Raw genomic sequence first — 12757 nt, forward strand, 5'->3', positions numbered from 1 at the left:
AATTCCGGTAAAGAGAAATTTTTTGCGCGCAATATTTTCAAATTAGCTTTTTTTCTTCGTGTGCGTTTCCTAATGCTTTTCACTCATACAAGGAAAAACAAAAAAGTCATTTAAATTTCAAATACTATATAGATTCAAAAATGTACTAAAAAAAAAAAAAAAAAAAAAACTGAATACAAGCTTTCCTAAGATAGGTAAACATTATTTTTCACCTGCGTAACATTTTTATTTTTTATCGTTAAAAATTATTCATAAAAAATACATACAAAATACCAAAATATTCCGTTAAGACATTGAAAAAATATATAACAGATTTTCTCATATTCTATATATATATAGAATATGAGAAAAAAATTAAATTTCCCCGAGTTTTAATAAAATTCCATAAGAATAATTTTTCCAAGAATAAAAAATTCCTGAGAATTTCACGTTTTTCCAGAGAATATAGTATATAAACTAACGTCTATACGTTGTGCCAAAGTTGCCAGAAAGGTTGAACGAAATTGAGCAGAACATAATAGCACAGATATATATTGTATTTCCTAATGGAATATATTCGATGGAAAATAACAATATCTCTCTCTCTCTCTCTCTCGATAGAAATGCCTGTATATATCCTTAATGAAAAGAACGAGACACGCCCTTCTGGATGAGAACGAGATTCCCGCATTTAAGGTAAGCTTATGCGCATTCGTATATGGAAGCCAAGAAGCCGCATTAAATTATTTCTATCGATCGAGCTGTCAGGAGCATTGTCCCGGTTGCGTTTACGTAACTTAAGTTTGAGCGATGGCGGCTTTAGGCTATCCAGCCAAGCGACCACGGCTCGTTCTTCGTACTGCGCTAGCGTTGCTGTCAATCGCAGGACTCCCAACAGTAGCCAACGGGATCGCATGCAAAATATTGTGCTCCCCCATTTTCCCTCATCTATCTTGACGCTATTCCTGAAGGCGGAAGTGCAAACTCGCGTCATAAGCCCGGCGTACACATCAAGTTCCTTATATTATACATATAGGTACGTATATCGTATATAATAAATTCATTCAGTTGTAATCTATATTTATGAATTAATTGACTTACGCACATATATATGTATATACAATTACCATCATTTTGTTTATAAAATTAAACGTCAGATATTGCGCGATGCAATCCCACATATTGAATCTATATTACATTTTGTAAAATTAAATATGAGGCTTTCTCTAAATAAACCGCATATTCTTTTTTCAGTTATATTTTACATTTCCCTCTCTTATACATATTTCAGATATGTTAATCTAGCAAAATTTCATGTGTTTTCAACATTAATTAATGCAATGTAGGAACAATGATGGGATTAACGTTATTTAATCTATCGAGAAGCCACATTGGACAATAATGATAATCTATATCTGTGGTATATGTATGTATATATCCTCTTTCTCTCTTTCTCTCTTTCTCTCTTTCTCTTTAATATTCCAATCCGAGTTATAATTTACGTTCTAAAATGTAGCGCTATAAAATTTGGCTCTTCTCGTCAAATTTTGATTCATTTTCTCTCACTTAATAATACTTCGTTTACTTAAATAGATTTAGCGTATTATATATAATATTATGTGCGTGCACGCGGATTATTTACTGTTAGATAAACAGAGCGTTATAATGGCCTAACCATCCAATCGAAAGGTCAACAATATGTTTCCAAGAAATTCAAAATGTTACTTACTTGCATACATACATCCCGGATATGTATCCCGGAAAGATAGAAAATCTTGTACCTATCTGCGATACAATTTTTTTTAAACGCAGCTCGATTGCCGAGGAAGAAAAGAATCTTTTGCTAAACTTAGACCGACTATATCGGCTCAAGTACTCGCAAGTAGGTCACGGAATATTCGTGATCAATGTCCGTTTCAATGAAAAAGAGCAATTTTTCTCGAGAGAACTTTTCTATTTCCGTGGTAGGTTTTTATCGCAGAGACGATTATTTCACGATTCGTGACGGGGCGCGCGCCACTTTTAATCCCAAAATATGTACATCGCATAAATACTCGACTCGTGCCTCATCGACCATCAGCACATTTCTACGCCACACACATTAGAGAGAATTTATTTCCGACTACTATTCTTTGTGTCCTGTCATTGATCAAGCTTTACGAGATCGTATCTCAAACATGGAGTTTCAATGGATCGATGAATATCTTAATGAAATCGACGTCGGTGAATTTGACGTCATCTATACTTGATGATATGAAATAACATGTACAATTTCAAACTACTCACCTGTATAAAGAGCCAAGATGTGACGAGCGCCAGGCTGCTGTACTGTCCGTTAAATCGATAATGGTACGCGTAGAAAGAAAAGTGATACAAGTAGAAGAATCTGAAACAGAAACAGCACGTGTCTCGTCGTTAAGACGCGTCATATGACACATGAGAAAAACGTGTCTCGAAATTCGAAATATACGAGTTTTCGTAACACGAGACGAATAGTAAGTCATTATCGCACAAACGCGCGTCATAACGATAACATAAATAAATAGAAAATTCTCGCGATGCGCATACGTAAAATTACGGAATGCAACGAGATTTATTCGCCCCGATGTGCGCGATAATCTCGAAAATCCGTAACAACATCAAGCCACTTAACAGGTTACATAACGTAACGATATACACGGCACGTTCCCACCCCGTGGCAACAATATGGACGAACTATCGATCAGATCGTATCAAGTTTCAGCCTATTGAAATATCGAGGGTGACGCGTTGCGCGGCTAGCGGCTATGCGTCGTTATTACGACCGAAAAAAAAATATCCTAGATGACGCAATATGCGTTATCTAGCTACAGCGATACGCATGATTCTCATAAAAATCATAAAAATCATAAAAAGCATCGGATGTGTTACGGATAATTTTCTTGCGATCGACATGTAAAACAAGAAAAAAAAAAAAAAAAAAAGGAACAATCAATCCCTCGAGTCTCAAAAAATTTGTAGACAAAACAAAGCACGTATTCGTGATTAAAAGATATTTAAAATCGCAAACTTTTCAATCTCATATCTTTAAAAAAATATGAAGTCTTTCTCTCATCATGGGCCAAGTATTAATCCATCTCGGTTTTATGACAGATAAAGCGCGCAGAAATATTTCATCTCTTAATCTTTCGCTAACTAAATTATTTCTTACGCTTTATTATTATACGCCACTTTTTATTGTTAGTCGCGAAGGAAAAAAATTCTTTCTAGTGATTATCGTTTTATATATTTCGACCGTAGTGTTTTTCGAGTTTAGTTTTATGCTTCATCAAAAACATTCAGATTTAAATGGGCACTTTGTAGAAGAATAAATGTTAAAAAATAAAAATTAAGATATCTTTTATGACAATTTGATTTAAATGCATTGATGTATTATTCTTTTTTTTTCTCTTTCGGCATATCCTCGCCTCCTTCATACAAAGACACTTTTGAATCAACTTAAATATATATGTCAAAGATTGCAAAACATTCAGATAAATTTTGATTTTAAAGATATTATAATTCATTTCGTCAACAGAGAGAGAGAGAGGTGCGCACACCCATGCGTTCATTTCACATAATTCTTTACTCTTTTTAATAACGCAATATCTACTCAATGAATAAAAACATATAGTAAATAGAAATTATCTGAAAAATAAAATCAATGAAAAATATATACACATTTTATATTTATATCAACTAATATTCCTCCAACTTGCACAACATTTATGATTATTTAAAAAAATGGAATTTAAATTTAAAAATTTCCACATTTTGTCGTAATTAAAATTGTACACATAAATAAAACGATCGCTTTGATGTATTTTGAATAATTATAAAAAGAAATATAAGCATATGAATACACATATACAATATATATATATATATATATATATATATATATATATATATATTTCTTTTTCATTGCAGTCTCTCCGCTGATGAACGGCGTTTGGGTGATGAAGGAGGGGTTGTAATCAAGCGATTTTTACGAGAAGCTGTTACGGGGTCGCCAATATTTACGGATCAGGGCGAGGTTGAAGCAACGCCACTATCCGAAGAAAGAAAAGCGATCAGCAGGGGTGTGGTGGAGGATGATAGAAAAAGAAGTCGGGGTTTGTAGGTATAGCCCCTTGACGAGTACGACGAGTATGACGACTAATTTTCTAGAGTATATAACTTTAGCGTCTCTCAATCAATCCGATATGTGTATCATAAGTTATGGTTGTATACTCATCATTATTAAAGTATTATTACATAACACTTTACAATCAATAGTTTTGCGGTAAAAATATTTTGTAAACATTGTCAAGCAAAGAGAATGAAATTATATAAAAGCAAATAAATCTTTATAAATATTATTAAAATTAAAATAAATTTAAGTTGTTACACACACACAACTTGCATAATTTAGGTTTTTATTATAAATCTTACGTACAAAACTTTCGGAAAAAAAAAAAAAAGAGACAAAAATATATAAAAAAAGTAATAATAATTAAATCTATAAAAATAATTAAAGAGACAACTACATGTATGTGTCGAGTGACAGTGCGTGACAGAAAACACGCTAAAAATTAAAAAAAAATGATGGCAAATTTATATTTGTACGTGTGTGTATCGAAAGATATCAAACATGATAGAGACTATACAGGGTGTAACTAAAAAAACATATGGCATATAATGACAGATTCTTTGGACAATTTGGAGACGATTTTTCCTTAGCAAAAATGTTGAGAAGTCAATAATTTTAGAGTTATAAGTTATTTAAAAAAATGGGTTTCTCGCAAATTAAACATTTTAGAGTTAAAAGACTAAGATATTTACATTCTTCAGTTAATTTCAGGTATAGTTTATCTAAATAAAATTTTAATTTGAGGCTTAGTTAAAAAGATATGTAATGACAAAAATTGGAAGTGTGCAAAAAATAATGACCTTTTTCGACATTTTTGCTGAGGAAAAATCGTCTCCAAATTGGTCAGAGAATCTGCCCATTATATGTCATATATGTTTTTTTAATTACACCTTGTATATTTAAAAATTGCGAATCTCTGTTTCTAAGACTATGTATTCTCAAACAATACGTACTGAATGCATTTATACGTCCAAAATCTTACGATGCGTAAATTTATGTACAGCGGGCGTTGGTTCGTAAACGCTTTGCATTACGTTTTACGACTGGCAGCGTCGTAAAACGCAGTTTAGGCGGCCGATGCATCCCATTTTCATCCGCGGCGACACAGACAAACATCCAATAAATCCAAGCGTGCTTTGTTTGGATCGAAAGTAAAGTCTCAGAGTGATTAAAGCGTTGACGCGTTACTTTGCAATTTGTTAACATAAACTAGAAACGTTATTTATCATCGTTGAAAACAATTGAGAAAAATATTTTTATACTCTGATATAATGGCAGAGTTGAAAGGAAAAAATATCTTAATGACAACCGCAATCAATTTAAAAATATATACGTATATTGTAAAATTTTTCTGTACGCAATATGTACATATAAAAATTATTTGACCTACGAGGCTTAATTAAATATATTACGTTTGTAAAAACAGAACCGTAATTTTAACGCAAACGCGCCCGAAAGCATCGCGGAGAAATATAATAAAAGGAACGAACGAGAAGCGGACAAAGGGATGAGAAAGAATGCGCCTCCAAAATCCTACGTTACGTATTCCGGGGACATAAGCTCTAAAGTGTCTCACGCTCAGGGAACCGCAACCATCCGACGACGATTCATACGTCTTTTCCGGGAAAGAGGGAGGGCAAAGAAGAGAGAAGCCGGAGACTCTCCAAACGCATTCTGAATTCATTGAATAGTGCTACCCCACCGAAGAATGGCAGGGGTTACTTTCGGACTTTAGAGCAGATTCCGAACGGGTCCCTAGATAGGTACTTGATGCAATCTCGGCCAACTTTTCATACTACATACATATGTAACATCCAGACCACAACTCTTTATTTATTCATTAATGTAAATGAAATGAAATGAAATGACGATAGCAGAGAGCAATAATTATTACGTGCAATTATTCGAGTATTTAGAGAAGACGGATATTTTTTTTTTCAAGTATTTATTTACTAAAGAAAAAGGTGTATAACGTAGATATTATCCCGAAAATTCGCCTCATTGCTCGGGATGATGATGAATTTATGAGATATAACTCTGAAATCGTAAATAAATGAAAAGTAAATCGCACGGAAGATATTCACCAGGGCATACTTTGTCTTATGCTCGCCTTTGGTAGGATGCAATTCGTAACAATCAGTTTCGGCATACGCCTGACAGATTTACAATACGAAGGGATCCAAATAAAAGACAACTGTGAAATAAGTCGAATAAATTTATCTCACAAGCCGTAATCTTATTATTAAAGAAAGTTGATAACTAATAAACTGTATAAAGATATATGTATATGGATATAAAATGTTAAAAAAGAGTATTCCCTCTATAAATTTCTTTCATCTTTCTCGCAATAAACAAAACAAAATAAAATAAAATAAAACAAAACAAAACAAAACAAAATAAAATATTTAAAAAAATGTTATTTTCCAAAGTAGCTTGTTGTAAAATTTCTCCTTTTAACTTTGATATTATTTTCACATAGTTTGTAAAAAAGCTCTCTCCTCGCTTGTCGCAAATGTAGCCACGGGATGTGAAACCGTACGCTTGTCCAAGAAATTTGCCCATGTTTTCTACCGAGGAGCAATATCTTTTGAGAATCGCTTACTTTTACACAAGTGAATGAACGAAGAGAGAGAGAGAGAGAGAGAGAGAGAGAGAGGAACGAACACGAACGAAAGAAAGGAGGAACGAAAGAAAGGGAATGGAAGGATCCCGCGGCGATGTTTCTAGCGCAGCGTAGGGAAGAGGGTCGCGCTTTAACGGCGGTGGCACCAGGGTAGGAACGGGAAAGCAAAGAGGGTGTAGCCGTCTCCATAACTGTACGGTCCACTCGGCTAACGTAAGTATATTGTCAATCAATCCATGGTATAAAAGCAATCTGAGCTCCGGACGACGGGGTGGCGGGATCCCGCGGGGCGTAGACGGAACCCTGGGACTAAGGAAGGTGAAACGATGGAAGAGAGGCGAGTGCAAACAATCCCCCCTCCTCCACACGTTTCGTACAAGAGGAAGGAGAATGACAAGGAAATGGAGGGAGGGAGAGAGAGAGAGAGGAAGGAAGGAAGGAAGGAAGGAAGGAAGGAAGGAAGGAAGGAAGGAAGGAAGGAAGGAAGGAAGGAAGGAAGGAAGGAAGGAAGGAAGGAAGCAAGGGAGGAAGGAAGGAAGGAAGGAAGGAAGGAAGGAAAAGGTCCTTTTCTCACTGGGCACTCCAAGGACCTTATCCAACAAGTAGGATGAAACGAAACTCGCGGAGCTAGTACTCTAGTATCGTACATATATATGTACAGGATGTCTCAGAAATTATAGCCAAGTTGTATAGAAAAAAATATTAAATATAATAATATCGTATCAGTCATGCGAGTAATGGTGACTGTTGATAAAATCACAAAGCTAACAGAGAGTTAATTTGATTACACAACTTTTCACCGACAAAGAACCGACGATAAATCGGAAATTCTTGACGGAAAGAAAAGTATAGTGATTTCTGAGTAATCCTGTATATCGTACAAAATCTCTGTGTATGTGTGCGCGGTCAACCCGGTGTGACCGGATAGATATGGCCGATGGTAGGATATATCCGAAGAAGCTGGTAGAGGATTCTCTAGCATTCTCGAGGTGGCGTGGCGCGTCCTGTTCGTAGGAAAACCCCGAGTGCTGAGAAAATATATCGGTCTGATCGCGCCAAGAGAGACGACGTCGCCGTCGTACGATCGGATTCATAGACCCTTTCTTAGAAGAATCTTTCTTAAAGGTGGAATGTAAAATAACGACGTGTTAAAGCGATGAAAAGAAACTTTCGACAATATTTTAATCCCGAAAAATGTATCAAAATCAAAATTTGTTCAAAAATATACCGATAGGAAAAAAGACAATTTTTAAAAAGCAGGTATAGAATTTAATCTCTGTCTTTAAGAAAATCGCAGACCAGGGCTGCCAGTCCTGTAAACGAATTTACGCCTTATCGATCCTCGAGTGCGCCAGCAAAACACCAGTAAATGAACACGGGCTTTATCTTGGTCAAGACGGCGGAGGTGGTCGTGCACCGGTAAATAAGGTTATATCCCCATCGTGGTCCGATGGGAAACGATCGCGTCGAGTCGGTCCCGTCGTGTCCCGGGACAGCAGGACTAGCGGAAAATGAAATAATATCGGCGTAAACACACGGGATCGTACGGGCGAACGTCAAAGAGGCCGTACGTAAATAGGTAAGAGAGTTTACGGCTATAATACACGAAAGGGGATGTCGAGGAGTTGAGAAAGATAGAAGAGAGAGAGAGAGAGAGAGAGAGAGAGAGAGAGAGAGAGAGAGAGAGAGAGAAGTAGGAAGGAAACGTCGTGGGACACGACCATATGTGACGAATATTCCCGAGAAAGATTGTCGATGGCAAATCTGGATAATATATTTTTACAAGACTCGGTTCTTCTCACATGGAGATTGACCGACAAAAATTGTGTCGGGATAATTTTTCTTATGCTTTTTTTTCATATGCCACCCTTATACTTTATTTCACGGGCTTATACCGATTTGACTATCTCGCGCATAAACAGTCGTAAGAAAGGGACTTGGCACGCGTTTCGAGTAGCTCGGATCACGAATCACGCGAGAGATGCATTTCATTTCAACTTTGGAGTAAGCCGATTCATCGAGATTCTAACGCGAAAGGAAAGAAGCCGTCTTAACGATACACAGAGAGAGAGAGGGGTGTATCGCGGATCGCGGATCGCGGATCGCGGCGAGCATACATTGTCCGGTCAGCATTGTCGTGGTATTCTTCCCCTCGCTATATCCGCCGTACGATAATCCCGTACTTTGCGGAATAAGCAACGATTTTCGAGTCCTATTCTATATCATTGCGGCACGGTCACGGGCACGGGCACGGGCACGGGCACGGACGCGAAGAGAAGCGCGCGTGTAAACGCGGTGGGCCGCATTAAAGGCCGGATAAAGCTGCCACACGCGTACAATAACGCGCGCGTGGGCTTTGGAGACCTCCTCTCAATGCCATTTCCGCTCTTCTTTTTCGTCCGCAGGTGGAATCGCATGATTAATGATCCTCAACGGCGCCTTACTCGGTCGGCGCGCGCACTCGGAAGGGATCATTTTATCACGCTCAGCGGATTTCGCCGACCGGGAGTACGTATTTCTCTCGCAATTCCCGCGGAGGAAGTACTCGACTAGCAATTCAATCAGCAATTGTTCAAGCAGTCCACTTTATTATTTTACATTTTACAATCGTGTAAATATCAGTGGAAAATTATTTCTCCTTTCTTAATAGAATCGTGTATTATCAACGATTAGAAGAAATAGTGAATAATCATTAATGGAAAATCTCACTGAAAGAATTAATTGAAGATATAGTTGCTGTTTCAATCAATTTTTTTAAATCGCACGCGTCTTGTGTACATATACATATACGTATAATATTATATATGACATTATATTTTTGTATTTATTTACACATTTTAAAAGTTAAAAAATGTATCAATGTATGTGTATGAGACTAAATGTTTCTAAAAAAAAAATAGCAACTCAAAATAAATAAAAGAAACTCTAAGAGTTACGTCTTGCACACAAATATAGGTATACATACAATTGTCATGACAAAGTTTAAATTTTCAGAAAAATCTTATTTTACAATCATCCATAATCAGGTTATAAGAACACAATGTAATTGGTACTCACTGACGTTTAATGATGCGATTCAGTTTTTAAGAAAGTAACTTTAAGAAAAAAAGAATTACTTTCCAGCGATATGTTGACAAAAGTAAAAACAAATTCACCACAAACGTGATTTCAAATATTTGAGAATTCCTTTTATTTTTCCTCCATTCGTATTATTTATTACATTAAGCGTGTCTTTTAAATAGAGGATTCGTGCGAATAAGACCCCTGCAATTTGGCATGGACGTCGAAATCCTGCGTCTCGATGCGGTCATCGGAGACGGACTTGCAACGCATCTAAAACTTTCCCGAGATTATTTGCGATCGTTGATGGAGCGTTCGCGTCCCCGCGGAGTGCGTTGATTACACGGATTACATAAACTCGTGAGGCTTGTAAAGCAGATTTCGGAAGGTCGGCGAAAGGTCCGAATCCGATATCACCAGGATCGCTGCCAAATATCGTTAATATTTCATCTTACGCCGGCGAGAAACTTGATGGAAACATGTCCATACTAACGACGCCGTTATCCCGGCTTCCCGGTGACACGTGGACACGTGGACTCGTAATCCGAAAATTCTATCCACGTGAGCATTCGTCGAAATCTCTGTTTCTAATGCTAATACGTATGCTTTGTAATTCTCCACGATTAAACTATCAACTATCGAGAGAACTATAATATTATATGTTTACCGGACAGCTCACTCCAAGGGATAACTTACTTGTTAGTTTCTTTCACGCATATATGTACATATGCTTTGATTATTGTTCTAAATAGAGTTCGAATTAACAGATGGATCGTGTTGTAGAATTTTTCATCGCGCTATTATTATCAACAATTGATACGATAAACTTATACACTTAAAGAATATATAAAAATCAGACAATATTAATTAAGCACAGGGTTGGGAAGTTACTTGTAACGTCATTACCGTTACAGTTACCTTTTTTGGTAATAAAGTGATAACAGCGTTACTATTTTTTTTCTCTGTAACAGTAGCGGTAGCGTAGTTACATTTTTTTTAGTAACGGTAACGAATTTAACACTTACTTTTATCGTTACTTTTTATATTTATGACATATTATATTTTCTATTTTCGTATATTCAATCTTGAATTATCAACAGAAGATATTCATACAGGTCCGTAACATCTTTGTAAGCGCGTTTTGAATACGGACCATAATTATGAGAGTACAAAACATATATCGCATATTTGACTATTATAGTTATAAATTTAATGCAAACTAAAATTTTTTTATTTATACTTTGAGTATTTAAAAATTTTTCCCTTATTATTTATGGTTTTATAATTTTATTAAAATGACAAATTTTAAAAATTTATTGATATTTTAATAATATATTTTAATTATTATTTTAATAAAATATATTACAAAAGTATATATTTTTTATTTAATTTTTAGCCTTCTTTTAACATTAAAAAAGCAACAAATAGCAACGATAACGGTAACTAGTTACTTTTTAAAAGTAACTCTCCCATCGACTTATAAAATATTGCGAATTATCATGTAATACTATCGCTCTTTTGCATAATTTTGCAGGCTTGAATCGTTAGGAAAGGGAGGAGTCACCAAAAAGAAAAAAAAAAAAAAAAAAAAAAATCCCGTTCCATCCGCGGGGAAATGAGTATTAATGTCGAAGCTTGACTGCGAATTGACCCTGCGTTTCGCTTGGATCGACTATGTCGCGAATGAATAAAGGGGGAATTGCTTATTTTCCCTCCACAGTAGCGGCGAAACGATAAAACGAGTCTTTGTAGGTGCCATAGTGGCCACTTTGCGGCGGTCGGGTGTGGCTGAATTAGAGTTTAAGAGATCGCTGGCTATTGGCAGGCAGCTCGTGTAAGCCACTGAATGGTCTCGTGTGTGTCCGACAAGCGTTCTTTTCAACTATCGAGGGTATCTTGATATTTAGAGGCTTGACTTTGAAAATTCATAATGACGTTAAATGAAATTTTTACCTTTTTTTTTTCGCAGCTTTTGTACCTTTTCACTTTACGGCAAAAGCGAATAACCCAATAACATGTGTATAACTTTTTATATTCAGAAATTTTGAAGATACATATTATATACATATGTTATTGTTTAAATGTCATTATTATAAAAAAACTTTCACAAAAGTGGAAAAGAAGAGGCTGCAAAATTAATAAGTTTCATTGAATCTGTGTGACCTATGGTATCGTCGGTTTTCAAACTAAAGGGATTACATTGACAAAGTTCCAGCGACTTTAAAGGAATATTCGACAGGTACTCAAATGTAGAACACTACGTTATTATCCGCAGATAGGTGTCGATCGCGAGCTTGCATCCAGATTGAAATGAAAAGAGTCGATCGACGGGTGGCCGATAGGGTGACACGGATGGTGCATTACTCGCACCCTCGAAAGTTCTTTTTTCTTTTTTTTCTTTTTTTTTTTTTTTTTACCAAGAACTCCTATCGCGCAGTACACGAAATCCATGTACTGCCTGTACAAAAAATCCATTAATTTCTCTCACTTCTTAACTCTTGTGTGAAACAGAGTATTGCATAAATACATATACACTATATACGCTACAATTAATACATAATTATTTCAAGTTGATACTATAACATATATATTTTAAATTAACAAAAAAAAACTGAAGAATACGCCGATAAAATATTTACTTCAACGGTAGTGATTAAAAAAAATAATAATAATAAATAAAAAATTCAAGCGATTGGCGACACGCAAACGGAAGAAGAAACGGCATTATTGAGCGCAAAAATTGAAAAACAGCGGGAAGCAAAAAAGAGCATCGCGAGCTTCTTCACTACTGATTCCCGCCTTGCAAAGTATTTTCACGATAGAGAAGTAGGACAGAGAGAGAGAGAGAGAGAGAGAGAAAGAGAGAAAGAGAGAAAGAGAGAGAGCCAGCGATGACGATGGCGACGACGACGACGTCGACGGCGACGGCAACGGCTTTCGTCGCG

The 12757-nt window shown here is 36.1% G+C and overlaps 1 protein-coding gene across 5 annotated transcripts in view; it reads right to left on the reverse strand.

Annotated features, from left to right (window-relative positions):
* The window catches only part of LOC140666391 (membralin), a 58809-nt gene that overhangs the window by 7471 nt on the left and 38581 nt on the right, over window positions 1–12757 (reverse strand). For all 5 annotated transcript variants that reach the window (XM_072893536.1, XM_072893535.1, XM_072893534.1 and 2 more), the window contains exon 11: window positions 2266–2365. In XM_072893536.1, the coding sequence (XP_072749637.1) occupies window positions 2266–2365 (100 nt within the window). The remainder of the gene's footprint in view (window positions 1–2265; window positions 2366–12757) is intronic.

Source organism: Anoplolepis gracilipes, chromosome 5 (genome assembly GCF_047496725.1).
Source record: "Anoplolepis gracilipes chromosome 5, ASM4749672v1, whole genome shotgun sequence".
Taxonomy (NCBI): domain Eukaryota; kingdom Metazoa; phylum Arthropoda; class Insecta; order Hymenoptera; family Formicidae; genus Anoplolepis; species Anoplolepis gracilipes.